General features: G+C 37.1%; 1 protein-coding gene across 11 annotated transcripts in view; it reads right to left on the reverse strand.

Moving 5' to 3' along the window:
• The window catches only part of GMCL1 (germ cell-less 1, spermatogenesis associated), a 53569-nt gene that overhangs the window by 15736 nt on the left and 10397 nt on the right, over window positions 1-27436 (reverse strand). For 3 of the 11 annotated variants that reach the window (XM_045369156.2, XM_045369155.2, XM_074011605.1), the window contains 9 exons: window positions 26731-26827; window positions 25534-25631; window positions 23307-23419; window positions 22360-22425; window positions 18966-19050; window positions 16848-16938; window positions 10962-11099; window positions 5104-5173; window positions 1136-1211 (listed from right to left, as the gene is read on the reverse strand). In XM_045369156.2, the coding sequence (XP_045225091.1) occupies window positions 1136-1211; window positions 5104-5173; window positions 10962-11099; window positions 16848-16938; window positions 18966-19050; window positions 22360-22425; window positions 23307-23419; window positions 25534-25631; window positions 26731-26827 (834 nt within the window). Of the gene's footprint in view, window positions 1-1135; window positions 1212-5103; window positions 5174-10961; window positions 11100-16847; window positions 16939-18965; window positions 19051-22359; window positions 22426-23306; window positions 23484-25533; window positions 25634-26730; window positions 26828-27436 lie in introns of those variants that run through there. The other 8 variants (XR_012422299.1, XR_012422301.1, XR_012422298.1 and 5 more) reach the window with 5 other exon arrangements.

Genomic DNA, 27436 nt, shown 5'->3' on the forward strand with positions numbered 1-27436 from the left:
ACCACGCCCAGCTAATTTTTGTGTTTTTAGTAGAGATGGGGTTTCACCATGTTGGCCAGGATGGTCTCGATCTCTTGACGGTGTGATCTGCCTGCCTTGGCCTCCCAAAGTGCTGGGATTATAGGCTTGAGCCACCACGCCCAGCCACAGTCAGTTTAAAAAAAAAAAAAAAAATTAAATAGATAGCTGGGCATGGTGGTTCATGCTTGTAATTCCAGCTATTTGGGATGCCGGGATGGGAGGAGTGCTTGAGCCTGGGAGGTAAAGGCTGCAGTGAGCTGTGGTCACACCACTGCACTCCCGATTGGGTGACAGAGGGACAGCCTGTCTCTAAATAAAAAATAACAATAAAAGTATTAAATAGAAAAAAGAATCTCTGGATGCACAGGGGTAAGTATTGTTTTTAAATACTGTTCTTTCACTTATATACATTTATATTGGGTGATAATGAAAAAATATCTTTTTTTTTTTTTTTGAGATGGGGTTTTTCCAGCCAGGCTGGAGTGCAGTGGCATGATCTTGGCTCACTGTAACCTCCGCCTCCCAAGTTCAGGTGATTCTTGTGCCTTACCCTCCCTGTAGCTGGGTTTACAGGCACGCACCACCATGCCTGGCTAACTTTTGTATTTTCAGTAGAGACAGGGTTTCACCATGTTGGCGAGGCTGGTCTTGAACTCTTGGCCTCAAGCGATCTGCCCACCTCAGCCTTCCAAAGTGCTGGGATTACAGGTGTGAGCCACCGTGCCTGGCTGAGAAAAGGTAATTCCTAATGTGGGTAACAATCAATGGATCTGAATGTCCTTGATTTAGGATAACTGTAACACAGAATCACTTTTAAGACTATGTAACAGATCCCTCACAATTTCTTCTTTATCTTAATTTCGGATTGCTAAGGGACCCTCTTCTTGTATCTCTTATCTGAACTCAAAATTTAAGTTCGGCATTCTCATACAAAGCCAAGTAATCAATCACTACTGAGTGTGGTGGCTGTAACACCTTTCCCAGAAGATCATGCTACAGAAAGTATACAAGCTCTTCTGAGGTATGACAGGTGTCATGATTATTACTTACAGGTGCAGGATGTGCTGATAATACAATTTGTATGAGAATATTAACAGTCACAACCCATACTTACTTCACCATCTTTGGCAAGCTTTCTACCACACCTCATGCTATTTCCCTCTAGTTCTTCTTTATTGATTTCTTGAGGCCTAAAAATATACATAAAACATGAACTCTCATAGAAAATATGCAACTAATAATTTAAAAAGAACTATGAGTTAAGGACAGAAAATCTTGCTACCAGATTTAAAAATAAATTTTTGTGGTACAGATAAAAATAACAATGTGTTGATTAAATTTAGTCCATTACCTTTGCTAGATAAAAAAGATTTAATATCTTCTATGTTTCACTTATTGCCCTGACTTCTGGACTACTTTTATTAGGGCTCAGTCAAACCAGAGAAGAGGAAAAGAAAAACTGAAAAATTCTATTTGCCAAAAAAAAAACAAAACAAAAGTCTACTAAGTAAAACAAGTTAAAATCTATTATTTCTGTAAATAAGATGTGACTTGATATCACCTACCACTTAACATTACTTGTTTCACATGCAAACCATTTTTCATGTAGTGTAAGTATGCAAAATCAATATTTAATAGAAAATGTAGAATTTTATCAGTTAAGTCTTTACTTGGTTCCCTAGTTTAAAAACCTTAATAAATTAAGAGAAACACTGTTATCTCAAGTTGTAATAAATATAGTATTATTATTAGCTTCGTAATTCCAAATGATAATAGCAATACAATACATTCATTCATATACTCATTCACAACATGAAGTGCCTAGAAATTGGGTGCAATAAGAGCATATATAATAGATAATAAAATAATGAAACAAATACAATAAATAAATAAGTGTAAATAAGACTAATAAAACATGTCCTTGATATCCAAGAGCTCAGTTTAGTAGGGAATTAGACATAAGTAATAATTATAATACAGTTAATTATAATAACATTAATAGTTTGTGGTTTGTGATGTTAAGAGCATGAAGAAGGTACAGATTTATTGCCCATGGTTAGAGGGGGATCATTAGAGAGTAAATATTATTTGTGCCTGAGTGGAAGCTTGTTGGGTGAGGTGGAGGTGAGGGGTGAATTCTAAGGAGGGCTAAGAGTATTCCAGGCAGAAGAAATAGTGGATAAAAAGGAACTGGAGCATAACAGAAAACCAAATGTAAAGGAATTTAATACAGCTGCAGCATACGAACATAAGAATTTAGTGCACATTTAGTGCAGATGAACATGAAAGGAGATGAAGCTAAACGCATCTGGGATAGAATGCTGACAGTTCCCACAGGTCATGCTAATAAGTTTCAGCTGCTCTTGTAGGTAACTAGTTCCCAAGCATTTATTCTGTAACTTTAAAATTTTTTATTATGAAAAACTGCAAACATATGAAAGCAGAGAAAACAGTGTAATGAGCCAAATTTTCTTACCATCCAGCTTCAATAATTTTGAATACCAATACTATAATCCCTTAACTATCATCAAATATCCCTGGACATATTTAAGTAGAGGAGTGACACAGTTTTATTTCCGTTTTAGAAAGATAACCTTCTTGGCAATGTAAACGAGAGTTTTATGAGGAGAACCCCAGAGGGAGACTTGACATCAGATTATAACCTAGCATCCAGGGAATATAGTGTCTTCCTCACTTTAGCAGTCCTGCAGCAGTGAGCAAATGCTTGGTTTATCTGTTGAACAGAACATTTCCTAAGCGGGAATATAATCATACACAGTTGACCCTTGAACAACAGGTTTGAACTGCTTGGGTCCATTTATACACAGATTTTTCTCAACCAAAATCAGATAAAAAATGCACTATTTGGCCAGGCGCGGTGGCTCATGCCTGTAATTCCAGCACTTTGGGAAGCCGAGGAGGGCGGATCACGAGGTCAGGAGATTGAGACCATCCAGTCTAACATGGTGAAATCCCGTCTCTACTAAAAATACAAAAAAATTAGCTGGGCATGGTGGTGGGCGCTTGTAGTCCCAGTGGCTGGAGAGGCTGAGGCAGGAGAATGGTGTGAACCCGGGAGGCGGAGCTTGCAGTGAGCTGTGACTGCGCCACTGTACTCCAGCCTGGGCGACAGAGACTCCGTCTCAGAAAAAAAAAGAAAAAAAAAAAAAGCAGTATTTGTGGGATGTGAAATCCCACTTGTATATGGAGAGCCAACTTTTTGTATATGTGGGTTTTGCAGGACTAAACAACTGTGGGACTAGAGTATGTGTGGATTTTGGTATACGCAGGGGTCCTGAAACCAATCCCCCCAGAATGACTGTACCTCTTAGGCAAAAAACTAAACACTTATTCTAGTGCAGTATCTTAGATGAGACTCTACATTACCCTCAATAAGGATATGGGTGAGGAAAATCTTGAAAAGTAAAGAACATCCAAAATCTAAAAATTGAATATACAGAAGATATAGGATGATTTATAAGCTACTTCATACACTACAAAAATGCTTTAGTTCTCAATTCCATTAAACATTTCATTGTTACTTCATATACTACATAATGCTTCAGTTCTCAATTTCATTAAATGGCTCATTTTTTGGTTTCAATTTATTATTTGTATTTCAACAATCTTTTTTTCTTATTTATTTTTGGGGCGGAGTTTCGCTTTTGTTGCCCAGGCTGGAGTGCAATGGCACAACCTTGGCTCACCGCAACCTCTACCTCCCAGGTTCAAGCAATTCTCCTGCCTCAGCCTCTTGAGTAGCTGGGATTACAGGCATGTGTCACCACACCCGGTTAATTTTGTATTTTTAGTAGAGACGGGGTTTCTCCATGTTTGTCAGGCTGGTCTCGAACTCCCGACCTCAGGTGATCTGCCCACCTTGGCCCCTCAAAGTGCTGGGATTACAGGTGTGAGCCACTGCGCCCAGCCTCAACAATCTTACTATTATTTATGCTGGATAAATATACCGGAAATATATTTGAAAAAATATATAATTATAATCAAAGCAGAAACTAGGATCCTGGATAATAAAAATCTCATAATCATCATGAATTTATGTAATACTTTCATACACTTACTGTTTGGATGAAAACTTATAATTAGGTCATTACTTAAAAAAATTCTTTGGTATATAAAAATGAGTTCAAAGAGATCAGGGGCAAAAAATTAACTTCAAAGGTCTTTCTGTATACTCAGTCTCTTCATAATACCTATATATTAAGAAGCTAGCAGAAGGATCAAATCACAAATATAAAAGTTCTGTGAATTACAAAACACTATACCTCTTTCCTTTAAGATGAAGAAAGAGCATTAATGTTTTGTGGGGGGAGTCATATGTTTTTGGGGAAAGTATCCATAACCAGATGGTGTTTTTTTGTTTGTTTGTTTTTTATTTTATTTTATTTTATTTTATTTTATTTTATTTTTGAGACAGAGTCTCACTCTATCCCACAGGCTTGGAAGTGCAGTGGAGCAATCTCGGCTCACCGCAAACTCCACTTCCAGGGTTTAGTAGAGACAGGGTTTCATTATGTTGGCCAGGCTGGTCTCAAACTCTTGACCCCAAGTGATCCTCCCACCTCAGCCTCCCAAAGTATTGGGATTACAGGCGTGAGCCACTGTGCCTGGCCTGCATGGTTTTTAAATTAATTTTAGACTTAAAGATCATCAAAACCTATTTATTACATTAATTAGAATTTGACAATACTACCATAAATAAGAAAAAACAGATTTACCTAGACACAAATATAAAAATTGTGTTTTATGAAAGCATTACCTCAAATAATAGTTCAGTATGTCGAAAGAAAATCATATGATACTAAGTGAAACAAGGAATACATGGATTACGTGTTTGATTTTACTAACAAAGCAAATGATATTTCAATAATTGCATTATACTAATTGACCAGAAAGACATTTATAAGACTGATAATGTTGCAAATATATAATAAAAAGTGATAATATGATCTTTACTTCAACAGCTTGAGTTTTCAATACTGTTAATGATTTTTCAACATAACGCATTAAAAAATCCATAGCAAAGATTTTTTAACGAAAAATGATACGTTATAATATACTTACCCCACCTCACTGTCTTGTTCTGCCCGCAGCATAGCAAACCACTGCTGTTTATACACAGAAGAGAGCCATTCTGAAATGTAAGAATAAATTAATAATAAATAACGACTGAAGAACATAAAGGATTTAAACATTCATAGTTGATAAAATTGTTACCATTTCTAAATACAAGTTTAAAATAGCAATTTAAAAATTAGGTAGCTTAGGCCAGGCATGGTGGCTCATGCCTGTAATCCCAGCACTTTGGGAGGCCAAGACAGGTGGATGACCTGAGGTCAGGAGTTCGAGACCAGCCTGACTAACATGGCAAAACCCCATCTCTACTAAAAATACAAAAATTAGCTGGGTGTGGTGGTGGGCGCCTGTAATCCCAACTACTTGGGCGGCAGAGGCAGGAGAATCACTTGAACCCAGAAGGTGGAGGTTGCAGGGAGCCAAAATCATGCCACTGCACTCCAGCCTGGGTGACAGAGTGAGACTCCATCTCAAACAATCAAACAGACAGAAAACAAACAAACAAACAAACGAAACTGGTAGGTAGCTTATATTTTACAAACATACTATAATGGCTTAATGATCTTTAAAGTGGTAAAGGTTATATAGCTTTGTCTCAGGATAGACTGCACTTATATTGCATACATTTAAATTGGGATGTAAATCGTTAGTTAAAAGCATATTCTTGCATTTAATGTTTTCCTTTTCATAGTTCATATTAATTTTTCAATTGTAAAAATCATACCTGAAACTATATTTTTAGTTTTTATAGAAGTACTGACAGAAAATTGAATAATAAACTCTTCAGTTATTAACATCTAAAAAATAACAATTAATTTGTTTTTTGGGAAATCCCTAAATTAGTAGATGAAACATGCACACTCAATAAATAAATAATTCTAGAATATTAGATTTAGATAATATAAAATTAAAATATTTTAAATTATTCTAAATAGAATAAAAATTACAATTATAGACATTCCTATAATAATACACTTTTTTCCCACAAAATAAGCCTGTGTAAGTGGAAATGTTAGTTATTTTAGATAAAAACAGATTAAAAACAAGAGTAGGCCAGGTGAGATGGCTCATGCCTGTAATCCCAAGCACTTTGGGAGGCTGAGGTAGGAGGATCACTTGAGCCCAGGAGTTCCAGACCAGCCTGGGCAACATAGTGAGACCTGATCTCTCCAAAACCACGAAAATTAGGTGGACATAGTGGCGTGTGCCTTTCGTCCCAGCTACTCAGGAGGCTGAAGCAGGAAGATTTCTTGAGCCTGGGAGGTCAAGGCTGCAGCGAGCCCTGGACATGCCAATGCACTCAAAACCTGGGCAACAGAGCAAGACCCTGCCATAAATAAATAAATAAATAAATAAATAAATAAATAAAGAGAAAGAATTGGCTTAGCACTATTTATCTCTCTGCTCTTGTTTATTCCCAACTAGGGTAGTTTTCCTATTTTTTTTAAGTTCTTAAATTATTTTTCAATCTCTGTCTAAAAGAGGGGTAGAAATTAAAGTGCAATTAAAATCTGGATTGTCACTTCCTAGGTCTCTACTTAATAAAAGTAATCAGGTGACTTCCAATGATTTACTGGTGTCTTTCCTTAAAACATCCTATAAATACAAATACTTTTTTTTCTTTTTTTTAGAGAGAGAGACACGGTCTCGCTCTGTGGCCCAGGCTGGAGTCCAGTGGCCCTATCTTGGTAAACTGCAGTCTTGAACTCCTGGGCTCAAGCGATTCTCCTCTCAGCCTCCAGAGGAGCTGGGACTACAGGCGTCTGCCACCATGCCTAGCTAATTTTTCCATTTCTTATGGAGAAGTGGTCTCCTGCTTCAGCCACCTACTGCTGGGATTACAGGAGTGAGCCACCATGTCTGGCCTAAATACACTTTTGAATGTTTCTTTCAGGGTCCTCCAAAATTATATTCTTGATATTATAAGGAATTTAAGTGTCTAGCACAGATAATTTGTCTTCATAGGTAAATACTAGTAGCAACTATTGCATGACTCAGCACACATATACTCGTTTATTTTTTTAAATTCTTTTTTTTTTTTTTTGAGACGGAGTCTCACTCTGTTGCCCAGGCTGGAGTACAGTGGTGCGATCTTGGCTCACTGCAAGCTCCGCCTCCAGGGTTCACACCATTCTCCTGCCTCAGCCTCCTGAGTAGCTGGGACTACAGGCACCCGCCACCACACCTGGCTAATTTTTTGTATTTTTAGTAGAGATGGGGTTTCACCAGGTTAGCCAGGATGGTCTCGATCTCCTGACCTCATGATCCACTGGCCTCAGCCTCCCAAAGTGCTGGGATTACAGGTGTGAGCCACCGCACCTGGCCAAAAATTCTTACATATGTGTATTTAAAGCTGATCACTACCTATTAAAATGCCTGGAGTTTGAAACTCATTGATCTAGAGATGGCATATGGCATTTCATGATTCGTTTGTAAAACTGGAATGAGTTACACATACGTGCATATTCTCAAATATCATGTTAGACGTATCCCACAAATTTTTTGTTTTTTTTGAGACAGAGTCTTGCTCTGTCACCAGGCTGGAGTGCGGTGGCATGATCTAGGTTCACTGCAACTTCCGCCTCCCGGGTTTGAGCGATTCCCCTACCTCAGCCTCCCCAGTTGCTGGGATTATAGGCATGTGCTACCACACCTGATTATTTTTTGTATTTTAGTAGAGACGGAGTTTCACCATGTTGTCCAGGATGGTCTCGATCTCCTTATCTTGTGATCCACCCACCTCCGCCTCCCAAAGTGCTGGGATTACAGGTGTGAGCCACCGCGCCCGGCCAAAAATGTTTTAGAATTTAAATTGCAACAATTTTTGTATAACCTCCTTTAAAACCAAAAGCATTTTAACAAGTTAAAAACATGAGTACATATTTTTGTTTCTCTTGTCATGGCTTAATCCAAAAGAGTAAAAAGTCAAACTTCAAATCTTTCTGGTCATTGGTAGCTCAAGGATTCTAGGTCCCATGTCTTAAAAGCAGCATTCCAAAAGTAAGTCAATGTAACACAAGTTCAAATGCAATGTTAATAGCATTGCAAAAGGAAAAAAAAAAAAGAATCCCTGGTAAAATATGGGATGAAAAGAAGTGAAGCAGGTTCCTTTACACAGAGTTTTCAATATGTTTGTATGCAATCATTTCCAAAAAGGAAGAAACACTAGGCAGAGTTTGCCAGAATCCTTTTTGGCAGAGAGCTACTGTTGGCTGGAAAGATTCTGAAAAAGTGCCTTCAAGAAACTTTGACTAAGTAGACTAAACTTTGACTAAATAGTAATATGTTTCAGCACTTATTTTAAACTTTATCAGACCAAGGTCCAAAACAAAAACTCAAAATAGGGGCTAGGTGCAGTGACTCATGCCTGTAATTCCAGTATTTTGGGAGACTGAGGCGGCAGGATTGCTTAAGACTAGAAGTTTGAGAAGAGCCTGGGTAACATAGCAAGTCTCTGCCTCTACCCGCCTGCCCCTCTCCAGGCCACAGGGCGAAAAAAAAGTGGGCATGTCAAGGTGGTATTTGACAGTGTCATGGATCCGATCTGCAGTTGAGATCTAGTCTACAGCAGTTTTGAATATAAACACAGTATTTTCCCAATGGAATAAGTGAGATACATGAGACTGAATTTATTTAGATTATTTCCCTAGTTTTACACAAAGAATATGGAAAGGGGACCTCTAAAACAATATTATTTGAAAATGTCATGTCTTACATTTACGAACTTTAAAAAGCAAAAAAAGATACTTCCTAATTTGCCCAGCATTTTTTGTTTAAGTGAAGGGAAAAGTGTATCTTCAGGTATACATACAGTCACACGAATCCACTTAAAACTAATATGGCTTATAGCAAAAAACTAAGCCTACAAGTTGAACTACTTTATGAAACACATAAATCAGATGTAGATAATGAAGATGAGTGACCAAACATTTACATAGTGAAAATTCCTACAGAGACAAATAGGAGTACTCTGTATAGAGCATCTAGGTAGAAAATAGTAACACAAAATTACGGAGAAGCCTGGTTCAAAAACGCTTATGTATAATAACATAAAAATCTAGTTCTGAGGCTATTTTCTGAATTTATTACATGGATTTATATACTTTTTCATTTTCAGTAACTTATTTTCACAAAACTGACAATGAGGTAATTGGGTAGAAAGTTGGAACAGAGTGGCAGAAATTGATATAATTGCTGAAGGAAATGAAAAAGAGAAATAACGAACTAAAAGTAGTATAAGAAGTCCCAAGGTTCAAGCTTAGTGTTGAAATGTCAATTTGCAGTGACACCAATACGAGAGCTGTAGAATGCTCTGCAGCAGTACTCAGCACAAAGTAGAGTGCTTGACACAGTTGAATCCTAAAATAAAGTGCTTCTATACAAAGTCCCAATTCAACTTTTAATTAAACATGTTTCTAAATTTTTTACCTAAAGATGGCAAACAGATATACACAAACTCTCCATATTGCCAAATGCCTAACTTTGATTAATGTTAACACGTTTGGCACTATTTCTGAAAAATGATCAAGTTTTAGGTTGATTAATCAAAATAATTTCAACTCATTTCAAATCTAAGATACCTTCCTACTGACAGCATATACCAATCTATCTCAATAATGTGAATTAGGTGGCTTCCTTCTGTCCCTTCACAATGTGATAAATATGTGGTAAATAATAATCTGTAAGATATGGTAACAACGACTGACATCTGCCAGAAAATACAGGATCTAAACTCTTTCTGATTCTATATTGAATAGACTATTTTAGACTAGAAATACTTGTACCCATCTTGCAATCCAAAAATATAAAGCTTATCCACTTGCATCACAGGCACACTTAAATTAAACCACTTTAGAACAAACTTTTCCCCAATCTCTTTCAAAACTCATTTGCAAAAAGCCTTAAAAGGAAGTACAGTTAGAGTGGCATATGTAATTGGCTTTGGCATCTAATATTACATAATTGCTAGGGCCTGGTATTTAACAGATACTAAAACTATTATAGAACTGCTATACTATAAGGAATGTAAAATTCAGAGAATTTGTGATTTAAACAGCATCTATAAACTTGCTGAAGTGATTTTATAAAAATGCACCACTTCCAAATATACCAGAAGAGTTAACTCTAAGTTTTCTTTCCCTTCAATTCCTTTCCAAATAAGTATACAGATTTCAGGAACAATTTAAATCTATAAACATACAGCTACGTCACAATTAAGGTGTCAAAAAAATCACAACTTTTTACACAAATCTATAACTCTAATTATTACTGCAAACATGACATATAAATCTTCAAACAGAAATTCTATTTTCCATTTCTTATATGTATATATAGTACTAAATGGAATTATTCACAAGCACTAGAGATTTAACTTAGAAAGGTAAATCAGTAGTTATTTCAAAAATTTTAAATTATAATTAGCAAAGACACATTTGCTTCAACATGAAGTTTAAGACTTTAGAATAAGGAAAAACCAGAATAAACAAATTTAAGGAGCACTAATAGAAAAATCAGTTATGATCTTTAAATACTTCAAAAGTCATTTTTAAAAGTCTGATCCAAAATCGTGTACTGGTTTACTAAATTAAAGAACATCCATATTACAGAATACTAGATAATCATTTAAATATTCTAGAAAGTATTTAATGAAATATGATATGGGAAAATACTCATGATATGTAAGCATGGAAAATTACCTCTATAGTATGATTCCACTTTGGAATAAACATGTATACCTTTTTGGGATTAATAATAATTTCTACTTCCTTGTTCTATTCTATGATCTATATTACTGTTATAATCAGAAATATATTACTTAAAATTACAAATTCATTATGTTCTCTTACCTGAAGGTACTATAGCATCTTGTTCAATAATTCTTGCAGAGGCCAGATCACTGATAATATATTGTAACCTTAAATGTCTGAATACCGACACAAATGGTTTTCCTTGTTCAGTTTCAAGAAAGGCCATACCTTCAAAATCTATAAAAAACCGTGTAAGTTAAACAGTCATTCTTTTCAAACCTATTATTCTTAAATGTTTTGATGGACAGGAGATACACACATACACTCACGTCTATTAGAATACAAAATAAGGTAGTTTTAAAGTTCTCAAGAATTTTATAAACCTTAGGTTTACAGATAAAAACATAAGGAGATTTATTTTAAAATCCCAGGAAATTAACTTTGGTCCTAATGAAACCCCTGGGCTGGGAATTCAGCTGTTTCTGGGCATTTGGCATTTATAGCTCAGCAAGCTGGGAAAGGAAGGCTTGAGAAAGGTACTTAGGGTTACACACTCTCACCAAAATCCCCCTCCCAGGAACCGAACAGGCCAGTGAAACTCTGGAGCCCAAAAGCCTCACTCAAGGGTAAGGTACACAGGACAAAGACTATCTCTTAATTTCTTTTAACTTTCATTTCAGCTACATGTAATGAACACTAGTTAATATATTAATTCTCTATTGAAATACAAAATAAGAAAGATTACGTATGGCTAGGCGTGGTGGCTCACGCCTGTGATCCCAGCACTCTGGGAGGCTGAGGCTGGCAGACTGTTTATGCCCAGGAGTTGAGAGACCAGCCTGGGCAACATAGTGAGATGCTATCTCTATTAAAATAAAATAAAATAAAACAAAATAAAATAAAAGACAGACATTGTAGCCATAGTTTTGCAACAGTTGGGTAGTATTCAGTTATTATTAAGATAATTCAAGGCTGGGCACGGTGGCTCACACCTGTAATCCTGGCACTTTGAGAGTCTAAGGTGGAAGGATCACTTGAGTCCAGGATGTCTAAGACCAGCCTGGCCAACACTGTGAGACTCCCATCTCTACAAAAAATAAAAATAAAAAAATTAGCGAGGTGTGGTGGCATGTGTCTGCAGACCAGACCCAGCTCCTCAGGAGGCTGAGGTGGAAAGATTGCTTGAGCCCAGGAGTTAGAGCTTGCAGTGAGCTATGATTGTGCCACTGCACTCCAGCCTGTGTGACAGAGCAAGACCCTGTCTCTAAAATAAATAATAATAATAATAATAATGATAATACTGAAAACAGAATAATTCGGCCGGGCGTGGTGGCTCATGCCTGTAATCCCAGCACTTTGGGAGGCCGAGGCGGGTGGATCATGAGGTCAGGAGTTCAAGATCAGCCTGGCCAAGATGGTGAAACCCCATCTCTACTAAAAATACAAAAAGGATTAGCCAGGCGTGGTAGTGGGTGCCTGTAATCCCAGCTACTTGGGAGGCTGAGGCAGAGAACTGCTTAAACCTGGGAGGCAGAGGATGCAGTGAGCCGAGATCATGCCACTGCACTCCAGCCTGGGTGACAGAGTGAAACTTTGTCTCAAAAAAAGAAAAGAAAATAGAATAATTCAAGTTTATGAAGTATATAATTTTTTTTCTTTTAGGGAGAATTTAAGGTTATTCCTAAAAATTACCCTCAGTTACATTCCAGTGTGCTTTCATGAGTCAGAAGGAAAGGTTTAGGGTTACTGCTATCAAACAGGTATTTGTGCATGAGCCCTAGTCTATGTTTTCTGTTAAACGACATACACCCAGGAGAGTATGTACACCCAGTCCTGTTGCTATTAAGGATAAGGAGAAAAACAAGACAGTTGCCATTATAGACTATTATGTCTCAAACCATGCTTCACATAGAATACAGGTTTTCTGTAGACCAAAAGGTGTTCACTAAAATATTTTTTTCCTGAAAATTGTAAAAAGACAGCCAAGTTAATGAAAAGAATTTCCACATTATCTCATATATTTTTTGTATTCCCTTGGCACCTGCTTAGAGTCAGCAAAGCAAACAAGAAAGCAGTAAATTCATTAAAAAAATTTATAGTTAACTTTGCTTATTTATACAACAGGTGTGTGATGGTGGATTTATATCTCTTGCTTTTAAAAATAACAACATTGGTTCTAGTTCACATGTTGAATTAAATGTGCCAATTTCATGGGGTGTGCTGAGAATACCATTTTGTTTTTACAGGTGTTCTGTCACATGAACAAGACATAAAAATCTAATTCTGGATTGTCTCATAGAAATCTGGTGATTATATCTCATGAAGCCTTTTCGTCAAGGCTGTAGAAGAGACTGGCTCATTTACTTCTGTAAGAATTTATAGAACCAAAAAAAATGTTTTAAAGTTGCTTGCTGGACAACATGTGGCCATACTTATTCCATCAGCCAAATTCAATAGCAATCCTTAAGTATAATTGTGTAGAAAACTTTCTAAATTTCTATTGTTTCTTGTAGTCCTGATCCATATAGATCTGAAAAGTCAAAGAATTAAGATAACTTAAAAGAAATATACAAAAATATATGCCGGGTGTGGTGGCTCACGCCTGTAGTCCTAGCACATTGGGAGGCCGAGGCAGGCAGATCATTCGAGGCCAGAAGTTCAAGACCAGCCTGGCCAACATGGCAAAAACCCATCTCTACTAAAAATACAAAATATTAGCTGGGTGTGGTGGCATGCACCTGTAGTCCCAGCTACTTGAGAGGCTGAGGCAGGAGAATTGCTTGAATCTGGGAGGCCGAGGCTGCAGTGAGCCAAGATCACACCACTGCACTTCCAGCCTGGGTGACAGAGCAAGACTCCGTCTCAAAAAAAAAAAAAAAAAAGAAAGAAAGACATACACCAAAATATAATGAGTGAGGGATCACAAGTGATTTTTTCTATCCTATTTCCTAAGTATGCATCTTATTTACAATTTAAAAACTATTGAAAATGACTCTATAAAATCTTCACAGAAAAACAAGAGCATTAGACATACATTTTGGTTTGTGCAATCAATGTCTCCCTGAAAAGTTATGTTGAACTGTAAACTTTCACACCTCAGGGGCTGGGAGGGAGAGCCTCAAGTGGGAAACCAGAAGTGGACCACAACCACAGCTTGCTTCTCTAGTTTCTGCCACTTAGGCTACAGGGCAATTTCTCTTTTGATTGATCGCTGTGGTGGATCTATCTGAAGCACAAATGATCATAAGGTTCTATCAACATTTGCCTAACATCTGCTGTTTCTACTGAGTCCCTCTGTCTTTTTAACTTCTTCTCCATCCTTGTCTCTTTCCGGTTTTCTTTTGTCTTTTTTTTTTTTTTTGAGATGGAGTCTGGCTCTGTCACCCAGGCTGGAGTGCAGTGGCTGGATCTCAGCTCACTGCAAGCTCCGCCTCCGGGGTTTACGCCATTCTCCTGCCTCAGCCTCCCGAGTAGCTGGGACTATAGGCGCCTGCCACCTCGCCCGGCTAGTTTTTTGTGTTTTTTAGTAGAGACGGGGTTTCACCGTGTTAGCCAGAATGGTCTCGATCTCCTGACCTTGTGATCCGCCCGTCTCGGCCTCCCAAAGTGCTGGGATTACAGGCTCGAGCCCCCGCGCCCGGCCCTCTTTCAGTTTTTCTCTCTTTCGTTTATTTAAATGCTTTCCCCTACTATTCTCCTCTATAATTTCCCTAGTCCCTCTTTAATTGCCATAATGTAACATGAAAGTATAATTTAAGATACAAGTTTAGTAATTTTGTTCTTCAAGGAAATCAAGTTATATTTCACTGATATGGTTCTTTACATATTTTTATTTCAAGAGTTTTATAGAAAAATAATTTATCTGGCTCTGAGGTAGGAAATCTAACTACATAAAATAATTCTATAAAATGAATTTAACTAAGCTATAAAGAGCATGAAATTTTAAAATTAAGAACATCTATTCATCAAAAAACATTTTTTTTTTCCTTTTTTTTTTGAGACAGGGTCTCATACTCTGCTGTCCAGGCTGCAGTGCAGTGGTGTGTGGCCATGGCTCACTGCAGCCCCGACCCCCACAGGCTCAGGTGATCCTCCCCCCATGTCAGCCTCCCCAGTAGCTGGGAATATAGACAAGTGCACACCACCATGCCCTGCTAATTCTTTTTTTTTTGAGACAGAGTTTCGCTCGTTGCCCAGGCTGGAGTGCAGTGGCGCAATCTTGGCTCACTGCAACCTCTGCCTTCTGGTTTCAAGCGATTCTCCTCCCTCAGGCTCCCTAGCAGCTGGGATTACAGGCGCCTGCCACCAAGCCCAGCTAATTTTTGTATCTTTAGTAGAGATGGGGTTTCACCATGTTGGCCAGGCTGGTCTCCAACTCCTGACCTTGTGATCTGCCCACCTCAGCCTCCCAAAGTGCTGGAAGTACAAGCACGAGCCTCCGTGCCTGGCTGCCCTGCAAATTCTTTATGTTGCTCAGGCTGTCCTTGAACTCCTGGGCTCAAGTGAGCCTCCTGCCTTGACCTCCCAAAGTGCTGGGATTACAGGCGTGAGCCACGGCACCAACCAAAAAGACATCTTTAATCAATTAAAAAGATAACCTACAAACTGGAAGTGCAGAACATATTTACGACAAAGTATTAGTTATCAGGAATACATAAAGAAAGCCTACAAATCAATAAGAAAAGACAAATGTGACATTACAATAGGGAACATACCTAAACAGATATCTCACAGAAGATGAAACATGTGGCTAATAACCATATTAAGGGTCGTTCAATCTCTTTACTTATAAAGGAAATTAAAATTAAGGCCACAATGTGACATAGTTCCATAACAACTAAAACAAAATGATACATTATCCAGTGGCGTGTTGCCGCTGGCTTATAGGAGCTGACTGTGTACATCTCCTTTTTCACAAAGTGATGTCATGTTGGTAGTTTGCAATCAATCAGCCACGATGGGAAAATTTGTACCATGGGAATTAAAAAATGGTACTAATCAGGGATTGTTTTTTTCAGAGTCAGCTTATTAGCACACCACTATGTAATATATGTTAAGATATATATACTTGGTGCAATAATATATATTTTTAAAGCAAAAGAATAAACACGAAGTTCAAGATAGTGGTTAGGAAAAGTCAGACGGACTCAACAGAAAAGAAGCACATGAGTTAGACTGAAGTTACTGATATTCTAATTCTCCAAGATTAGGTCATAAAGGCTCAACGTATTAAAAATAAACCAAAAAGGTGGCTATAAGCTAAGAAAATCATGAACTAAGGATTATGATTTATCCAGTTCTTTGCACCTGACAGCCATAAAAAATACTTTTTCCAGATATGTTTTAGCAAAGTAAAAAATAACATACATACATTTTAATATACACACACATGTATTTTTTACATTGCATGCCCTTCTTTGTACAGATAAGACCTTATAGCAGTTGATCTTAACCAATTTTAGATCAGTCTCTACTGAGAATCTGATGGAAGGCATGGAAGCTCTCCTCCCACAAATGTATGCAGCAGCACACACACATATCAAATTCTGTAACCACTTTTGGGGGTCAGTGACACATGAAAGCCTATCTATGGCCCCCATGTTAAGAATGGCTGCCTGACAGGGTATAGTTTGTTAGAGAAAACTCAGTGTGGTCAAGACAAATGCAGTCAACAAGATCTGTTGGTGATATAATGGGAAAAACAATCGTTTTGGGGGATCAAGAGTATGGTGACAGTTCAAGGAGTAACAATTCAGATAATGATAGGTAAGGCATTTTTCTTATCTAGCCTTGATTTTCTCACTGTAAATGAGAGGCTGAAGTAGATAACTGCTAAGGTTTTCTCTAAGCTCTAAAATTAAGTCTATAAACAAGTCAGGGCCTGATTTCATTTGATTAATTAATTAATTTATTTTCTGTTCTCACGGAGCCTGATTTTAATAAATTTCCTTTTAAAAGACAAGTTCTCAAAAACTTCAGGCCTACCTTTCCTCTGTTTAGAAAACCAGACATCTGTCTCTGTCAAAAGCTGTTTTAAAGATCCATTCCAAGAAGGCACAAGTTGAAGGAACATCCACTGGGTTAAAAAAATTAAATAAGAAAACAATTATGAAATTTCATCATTTTATGATTTTACATTTTCAGATTGCTTTCACCTTAAAATATAATAGCTAAAAAATTTAACTTCTACTTTACCAGCAATTGCAAAAAAGAAAGTACAACTATTAGATGACATGCTTAAGCACTCAATTTATCACGGCATTATCATAGTCCAATGGCTGGGTGCTGTGGCTCACACCTATAATCCCAGCACTTGGGAGGCCAAGGCGGGCAGATCACTTGAGAGAGGTTTAGACCAGCCTGGGAAACATGGTGAAACCCCACCTCTATGGAAAAAAAAAAAAGGGGCATGGTGGCATGCATCTGGAGTCCCAGCTACTCAAGAGGCTGAGGTGGGAGGACCTTTTGAGCCCTGGAGGTCAAGGTTGCAGTGAGTCATGATTGCACCACTGTGTTCTAGTCTAAGTGACAGAGCGAGACCTTGTCTCGAGGAAAAAAGAAAAAAAAATCACAGTCCAGTGATAAAAATTGGATGTGGGTGCTAAGGAGTAAGCCAATCCTTGAGAAGTCTTTATGGTAACTCACTGGAGATTACTGTATTAAAAAGGTAAAGGTCTAATATGTATATTACATTAGTAATTTTATACTAACTTATTCTACTGACTAACAACTCAATTTCACTAAATACTATATGAGATTATAAAAGCAAGAAATTAACACGGGAAAAAGGAGCTTCTTTGTCTTATTGTTGCTGAGATAATATGCACAGCAGGTAAGAGCAAAAACTTTTAAATCCTGGACCTGGCACTTAAGAGCTGGGCACGTTACCTAATATCTCTGGGCCTTAATTTCTTCATTTGTAAAATGAGCATGATAATATGTTTATCTCATAGGACACTAAAATATTTAATATATATAAATACTTAGAATGGTGCATGGCATGTAAACACCCTGTAAGTATTAGCACTTATCATTACTGGCAAAAAGCAGTTATAACAACAGAAATGAATGCCACTGTGACAACTCACTGTGGGCTGCACCTCCTAGGTTCAGGTGATCCTCCCACCTCAGCCTCCTGAGTAGCTGGGACTACAGGCACAAACACCACACCCAGCTAAGCTTTCGGATTTTTTGTAGACAGGGGTTTTTGCCATGTTACCCAAGCTGATCTTGAACTCTGCGCCGTAAGCAATCTGCCAGCCTGGGCCTCCCAAATTGCTGGGATTACAGGCGTGAGTCACTGTGCCTGACCTCTGCACCAATTTTTTAAAAGACTGGATAGCCCAGATAGTAAAGTTCCTTGAAGAAAAATAGTAACAAAATTTCATCTCTACCATAGGAACAAACAAACAAAGAGTCCCTATGAGATAAGCTAGAAAGTGTCTCAGTCTGAAGTTTCACAACTGTGTTAAATACTCACAACAGTTTTGGGGACAAAAGGGTAAAGGCAGGATTATGCAGTACGAAGAGGGCAATGGACTGGGACTCCCAAGATCCAGTCTCTGCCTCAAGCCTGCTCTGAGTCTCACTATCTACATGAAAGAATAGTGGCTGATCTGCATCTTCAAAGAGTTGTGAAAATAAAATTAGGTTTTTAAAATGTTGAAACTTTTCAAAAGGATGAAGTAAAACATATGCCAGACATGCAAACAAGCCTTTGAAAGAAAAATTTCAACATTGCTTAGAAAAAGTGTGTCTAAAAATACCATCATTAACTGAAGCTCAACTTTGAAAACGTTCCTAAAAATGATATAAAACATTTCTGATTACGTAAATAAATAACAACAACATATTTTTTGTTAAAGAGAAGTCTGGGAAAAAACAGAAAAGTATTCCTAAAATAGAAAAGTACAAAAAATAAAGTTAAAATCACTAATGATACCAAATCCCTAAATATAAAGACTTTTTAATGTTTTGGCCTATTTCCTTTTCCTACATTTATAACCATCCCTGTATTGCTGAACACTGTTTCCAGTTTTTCACCATTATACACAGTGCTGAGGTGACATCCTTGCATAATATGACATCATATTATGTCAGTACCTTTTTTAGAGCGGTGTATATATCCATCTCCACTTGCATCACAAATAAGTTAGATGAACCAATAAGCTGTTTCATGACATTTATACTGAAAAGGATAAATAGAGGGAGTGAGCTTATCTTTAGGCACGGGCTAAAGGATCCTGGTGGAACTAAAAGCTTTGTCTTTCTTTTAAAAAATACGTGGAATTAAAAATGACAGCAGTCCTTCTGCCCAAGACAAAGAATCTTAGAAAACAATCTATCTGGATACAAGGATACTTTTAATTCAGATAGTGTGCTGTGAAAGGTCCTTTTCACACTGATAGGGAAACAAAGAGCTCTGATCTGCTGATTAATCAAGTTAAAGCAAGGTTCCAATAAGAGAATTTTCAGTATGCGCTGATAAAATGACAGCCATCCTCTTTTGCCCTCCACCACCCCACTTCTATGTTTTGTTTTGTTCTTTAAAAAAATGCCAGGCATAGTGGCTCACATCTGTAATCCCAGCACTTTGGGAGGCAGGAGAATCATTTGAAGCCAGACGTTTGAGACCAGCCTGGACAACATGGTGAGACCTTGTGTACCAAAAAAAAAAAAAAAAAAAAAAAAAAAAATTAGCCAATCATGGTGGTGTGCACCTGTAGTCCCAGCTACTTGTAAGGCTGAAGGGGTAGAAGGATCACTTGAGCCCAAGAGGTGGAGGTTGCAGTGAGCCGAGACTGTACCACTGCACTCCAGCCTGGGCAACAGAGCAAGATACTGTCTCCAAAAAAAAAAAAAAAGACATTAGAACAGCTATATCGTCAAAGTAATCTTTAACCTCTAGGCTTAAGAGAATTGCTTAGTCATAAACTATGGTTTTAGTACTATTCAAGAGCATAAGATCAAGAAACACGTGCTATTTAGAGTGAAAATGACATCATCAGTTATTTTGTTTTGTTTTGCTTTTCCTTTGTTCTTTCTTTGAGCCACAAAAAGCCAAGAGAGCATGTGGGTTTTTAAGAGGATCCTGCTCCTTTTTCAAAAAGCTCAATGAGAAATTAGAGTTGTCCCCTTGTATCTGTGGGGGGTTGGTTTCAGAACCCCCTACAAATACCAAAATCCTCTATGCTCAAGGCCCTTATATAAAATAGCACAGTATTTGCATGTAACCTATGCACATCCTCTCATATACTTTAAATCATTTCTAGGTGTTCTTATAGCACTTACAACAATGTAAATGTTATACAATAGTTGTCATACAATATTGGGTTTTTTGTTATCATTTTTTAAAGTTTTTCCCCCAAATCTTTTCAATCAGCAGTTGGTTGAATCCACAAATGGAGAACCCATGGATATGGAGGGTTGACTGTATTAAAGTGTTTCTAATGATTTTCAAATCAAACATTCTACAGTGATTTATTTATGCCTCGATATCACCAGGTGATGAATGTCTCTCACACTTCTCTACCAAATTACCTCGTAAAGGCAAAAGAAAGGAAAAAACCCAGTGATCTAAGTGGTGGTCTAACCATAAAAATAACATTTCTATAAATGGTATCTTGAGAGTTCAAGGAAATTTGAATTCCCTCTATTCTATAATGTATTTAAACACAAAAATGTTTACCTCTCCCCCACCTCAACAACAACAACAACAACAACAAATCAGTACAATCAGTAAAATTCACATCCCGGGAAGCTATGCAATGTTTGACTTTAGTTTTGTACATTTCCATCAGAAAGTCACTTACTCCTGGGCACATTTGTATCCCTGTCTCCAAAGCACCGCTGTCAAGTAAATGCAAGCCAGAAAATGACTGTAATGCCAACCAGCCTTCAAAACTTCACTGCTAGCCAGATTTTCTCAGACCCATCACAAATACCTTAGTCCCATTACTATAAATAAGTTCCCTGACAGCAAGAGACCATGACAAAATCATCTCTGCATCCTTCACAGCCACAAACAGAGTATCTTTACATAATGAACAGTTAGGAAGTACTTGCTGCAGGAATAAATGGATAATATGCGTACTTAATCCAAAAAGCCAAACTAAGCTGGGTGCAGTGGTATGTGCCTATAATCCCTGCTACTTGGAGGCTGAGGTGGGAGGACTGCTTGAGCCCAGGAGTTTGAGTCTAGCCTGGGCAACATAGCAAGGCCCCCATCTCTTTAATAAAGAAAGACTGCTATATAGCTTGGGTGGTGGGCAGTCCTCATTGTCACCGCCATATATCTTGTAGGTTTTTAGAACCCTGGAATCCATTTCTCATGGGTGACTGCGGTCCTATTATTCCAGCTTGGACTACATGGTCCACAGGTGACAGAGAAATCTTGGCCCTCTGGCTCCATCTCCAGGACCTCTGGCTCTGTGCTGTGCTGTGTGCGACCGGGTCCCGCTTGAAGATGAAGGCAGTGCAGTTGACTGTGGGAGCCTCTGCAGCCCCAGCCTGAAGCCTGCATGGGACCCTGTGTGGTGCTAACAGTTTTTTTTAAAGGAAGACTGCTATTTTCTCAAAGAGAGGGGACGTCACTATCTTGCCCAGGATGATCTCGAACTCCTAGATTCAAGCAATCCTCCCAACTTGGCCTCCCAAAGTGCTGGGATTACAGGTCTAGGTTTTCCTAAATCTGCTTTTCTGGTAGAGAAACCCTGAGGACTGATTGGCTTTTGATTGTCTAAAACCATGGCCTGCGAATTCGTAACATTCAGGGACATGGCCATAGACTTCTCTCATCAGGAGTGGGAATACCTTGACCTGGTTCAGAAGACCTTGTACCAGGAGGTGACAGTGAAGAACTATGGTAACTTGGTCTCAATGGGGTCTCACTCACACTGAGGCTGGAGTGCAGTGTCGCAATCACAGCTCACTGCAACCTTGACCTCCATGGCTCAAGCAATCCTCCTGCCTCAGCCTCCAGAGTAGCTGGGATTACAGATTTGAATTCAAGGAGTGAAATAATCAGAGACGGAAAAATGTACATTTATAGGAGCCACACATTTGTTACGCCACATCAGAGAATTCATTCTAGTGAGAAAACCGATCAACATGAAAAGTTTTTGAAGGTTAAAAAAAAAAAAAAAGGCCAAAACAGTTTCTTCAAACTTATTTCTCAATAATAAAGATGATTTTTAAAATATACCTTTTAAATTCTCTAAAAGTCTGGCAAAACCTGAAACTTTTCTATAGTCTTATAACAGTAATGCATTTTTCTATTAAAATTGGTTAAAACGGTAGACATAATATCCATTATATTATTCACAACAAAGAAATAAGTTTGTGTAGCATTTCTTCAGCTTATGGATGTAGTCAAGCCCTTTCATTAAATTGTTTGCTTTTTCATATTTTTGTGTTCTACAAAAATGTTACGTACTTTAACAAATGATAAACAATATTTTAGGATGACTAATTATAAAGTTACTTGAAATTCAAATACCTGAGTTCTTTAAAAAGTTCAACATTCTGGTGAGTCATCAAATTGTTTAGAAGCCATTCAAGGCACCTGAAATTAAAACATATAATTATTATATTATATACCATGTATTTACAATTTATTAAGTAGGACTTATAGTTAAAATCAGAATATTAATCTTGCCAGAACATGCTCAAAACTTTTAACTTAACAATAGGAAATTTAGTATTATTTTTGTCAGTGGATATTATTAAGAGAATATTTCCTTTATATTAATGAGAGCATTTCTAGTTTTAAAACTTCATTTTGAGTTTGTGTTAAATAGTTTATCAAGGGGTCTGCATAGTACTATAACCTTTAAAATCTCAAAACAGGTACTGCAACTTTCAAGAGTTAGAAGGACTGTCAGTCATTGCAATGATATAATGTCTATCAGGCCTACTTCTTAAACAATTTTAATAGAAAATATACTATAAAGTGCAGTGGCATGATCACAGCTCACTGCAGTCTTGAACCTCCTGGGCTCAAAGAATCCTCTGACCTCAGCCTCCAGAATGGCTGGGACCACAGGTGCATGCCACCATGCCTGGCTAATTTTTTAAATTTTTTGTAGAGATGGGGTCTCCCTATGTTGCTCAGGCTGGTCATGATCTCCTGGGCTTAAGTGATCCTTCTGCCTTGGCCTCCCAAATCACTGGGATTACAGGTGTTAGCTACTACACCTGACCAAGAGTGACCAAGGTTTTTATAAGCATATATATAACCCATATGGTCACTGACAAAGGCAATACTTTTGAGGAATTTACTAATTAGTCCAAAAGTTAAAATGGGCTTTTTATTTAACAAAATTCCATTCCCCTATCCTAATTTTCCTTAATTCTTTCCTTCTTATAGCTATACATTCTCTTAAGAAACTAAAGCAACCAAATTCCTAAAGTGGGATAGGAAGAAAAATGAGAAAGGTAACTCACTTTTTCTTTACAGAATCTAATCCATAGGTCCCTGCTGATGTGTAATAGCCACATACAGTTTTCACATTAATTGTTTCCTTCATTGTCTCACCACACTGCTGTATTAAACCGTCCTGTAAATATAAATAAGCACTGGAAAGGCCCATTTCACGTGGGAAAAATTAGCTCTGATATGTGCTTTTACATATTAAAAAGGAAAAAAAAAAGAAGAAAGAAAAGAAAGAAAACTCATTAAGTGCAGCAAACCTAAGTTTTGTGTTTTTTTTTAAACAAGTCCAATAAAAATACTGAAAAAAATTCAGCAAGTATTCAACTAAATACTTGGAATTTGAAAATGGAAGGTGGGGGGAGCAGTCAGGTAGAGATGAATACTGCTATTCTTTTTCTTTTCTATTCTTCCCTCTCTGAGACCTTTGCAAATTTCTTTAGCAGCATTTTGTCTGTTTTGCCATTTCTTTTTAAATTAAGAAGTCTACATAGTCAGTTAACCATGTCATGGGCCTAAACAAATAGTATGCATTAGCAGAAAGTAATTATTAAGTTTAAAATAACTACAATATCTAAGAGACACACCTAAAACAAGTATATTGTTATTTTAAATTATGAACATTAAAGTTTTAACCTAAAATGTTTATATAGGTTTTAAGCGAACTAACTTTAATATATGGAAAGAATACTATTTTCGTTCAAATTTCTGAAATATATTCATCATGCAGGTATATTAAGTTAAAGAGTTAGTAAATCATAAAAGTAACGCCGAAAGTGAATTTAGAACAAAATCAAAAGGACCAGAGTTAGAAAATAAAGTATACTTATTGGAAATAAGTATTGAAAGGATCAAAACATTTTGAAAATCAAATGATCTCAACCAAGGATATTTAGCAAGCTATTAACTAATATTTCAAATGAATCAGTACAAAAATACCACACAAAAGTTAAACAATTTTTTAAGATTAAAATAAAACATTGACTCCATTAGGATTTTCAACTTACCTGGAAATCATTCTAGACTCCTCCCCTTTCCTCTTAACACTTAGTCTGTCACCAAGTCCAGTGGATTATCCCTGAATCTCTCTGCTATCTACTTTTTCCTCTCCAAGCTTATTGCTACTACCCTACTTTCCTCCCTTGGACGACTGCAATAGGTTTTGTCTCTAATGCTGTATTCATCATTCCTTCAATTCATCTTTCACATTGTTACGGAAGTATTCTTTCTAAAACATAACTTCGTCTTTCCCCTGATTAAAATATTCCAAAGGTGCTGTGTACGCTAAACTCAGCAATGTGTAACGGTATTTTCATGATCTGGCTTCTGCCCCTCTCTTCTCCAATCCTTCTTATGTTTATGCAGGAGCCATGTTTCTGTTAGAGTCTTGAATCCTCCACGATTTCACATCGCTAGGTCTTAGTTTATTCTGTTCTGTCTGAAATGCTCTTCCTTCCTCTCTTCCTACTTTGCAATACAAACACACTTTCAACTTTCAAGACTCAATGTGGAAACGTTACTTTCCTCTGTGATACCACCAGGGTGAACTGACCACTTCCTTCTTTATGCATTCACTAAATGCTACAGGATGTTTATTATCATATCTATAATATTGAACAGCTCTTACTTTACCTCTGGGTTTGTATATCAACCCTCCCACCGCTCTCCACACATACATACTATATTGTGAACTTTTTGAAAGTAAGGATTACATCTTAAGTTACCTTTGGATTTCTGTGTCTAGTTTGACACAGTGCTCAATACACTTCGGTTAAATGAACAAATCTGTCATTCTGCCGGTAGATTAAAATACATATATGTGATTTATACACAATTCTTTCAAAACTAAGAGAAATTTAAATAGTAGGAATGCATGTTTATTTGAACCCATGAATGATATTGATTAGTAATCATAAGCCATCTGCTTAAGAGTCAAGTCATTAATGAATAGAAATCTGTAAATGACCTTAGACAAGTAAGTTTTTTCCACATTATAGTCATACTAAGATATCTACACAGAAATGGCCTGCATTCATTTTATGCAGACATCAAGACTCCCTCAGTTATAATAAATTGCTTTTGGTTAGGCATTTTAAATGATTTCTAACAAATGGCATATTTATACGTTTCATTTTTATTTAAAAACTCTAAAAAGCTAAGCTTTATTTTTGTTTTTGGAGTACACACTTTGAGACAAAGATTATTATTCTGAACCTTTCTTTGAATCATGTGCATACTTACCAACTGCAGCAAACAAGCTGCTGCCAAAATGGCAACAACTCGACTGGGCTTTATCAAGACATCATCTCGATACAGTGAACCAAATGCAACCTGCAGTGCTGAAAGCAAGGTACACATGTAGGATGAAATAATATTTATATCTATTACAAGTATTATACAAATAACAATGACGACTGTCTTCACACACAAAGACATTTGTCTAAATGTGGCATGTACACAAAAGGATAACAGAAGTATCTCTTTAATTAAAAACGCTAGTAATCGTTACTGGTTGACACTGTTAATTTAATAACAAGGTTATAAATTTCTGTTTATTCTACCAAATCTAGCTGCATTCTTCTAACATGTAATCTTGACATCAGTGGTCACAACCAAGATGCCTTGGAAGAAGTTTTATAAGATACTCCTGAGTAGACCAATCGTTAAGTACAAATATGCAGACTCAAAGATAATCTTAACCCTGCTGCTTTCAGCACTTCACCACTGAGAAATGTGGTACAGTTCCTGACTCCTGTCCACGCCACACTCATGCCCAGCCCCCACAGTGATCTATGCCTGTCCATCCTTCCTCCACCGCCACTGTTACGAACGTCCCACATAGTTTGCTTTGTAAATATTCTTAACTATTTCTTTGCCTTTGTATTGAGCACCAGGTACTTCCATGTGGACCACCAATGAGGGGAGCAGCAAGAGCACTGGAATGGGAATGAGGAGAGCTGTCGTCTGACATAGGCTCACTAAACTGCTCTGAGATCCAAAGTAAGTCCCTTAACTCCTTTGGGCCTCAGCTTCCTCAACTAAGGATTCTTTTAGCTCTAAAACAATATTACATGATTTATGCCTTTATTGTTCCCAGAAAATAGGGAATAATAAATAAGTATTATTTATCAGATTTTCTACATAATTAAAAAAATGGTCATACTTTTCCTTCCTTCATCCTACGTCTTCCATATCCCAGGTGGGCATATTTACAAAGATAAGTAAACAGACTGATAAGGCCCACATGACAAAACAGATTAGTGACAGGATGGACAGAACTGATAAACTATGGCGTAAATCAACATAAAATTATCACCTTGAGGTGATAAAAGGAGTTTTCTAGACTACAAGGCTAGAAGGAATTATTTAGTTTCTACCAAAAGAATAAGATTATGTTTTTATGATTCTTGCATAATAGTTAATTATTATGGTAGTTACCTTCTACATCAATGTTCTGGTCAGGAATCTCCAGTTCAATAATATTCATGCTGGATTCTTTCCAAGAACCACTGAACATACTAGAAAAGTAGCCAGACTTAAAAAAAAAAAAAAAAAAAGTCAACGATTATCAAGTACTTTCTGTGTCTTCCAAATTATTTTCCCATTTCTAATTCTAAGCAACTATTCTATCCATTAACTAATCTCATCCATTCTATTACTTCAACAGAAAAAGAACTGCCAAATGTCTACAGGAGAAAAGAAATTAAGATACGGACACTAATAGGTGTATCAAAATATACTTTCAGTTTAGTACTATTTTTGACAAAAAACTAAAATTCCTATATTACTATCTAAATTGAATTTCTGTATTTCTATTTGAACCTGGTTAGCTTTTTACTCAAACTGTTGAATCCTTACTGTACACCTGAGTGGCTATAAAGGACCAAACCAGTCCCAAGTCAGCACAAACAGAATGATTCCCAAAGAAATTAGGGAAAATCCAAAATTTAGTTTAATCTAATGAGAAATTTCCAGAATGGACCTGAATTCTTGGAAAGGTATAGAATGAAGTCTTTAGTTATCTGCCAGATAGCACTCCTCATAATTAGAATTATTTTGAAATTGATCAAATATTAACTAATTTATTTAAAAATGTTACTGAGTACTTAGTATGTAGAAGGCACTGTGAATATAGCAATAAACA

Source organism: Macaca fascicularis, chromosome 13, assembly GCF_037993035.2.
Source record: "Macaca fascicularis isolate 582-1 chromosome 13, T2T-MFA8v1.1".
Taxonomy (NCBI): Eukaryota; Metazoa; Chordata; class Mammalia; order Primates; family Cercopithecidae; genus Macaca; species Macaca fascicularis.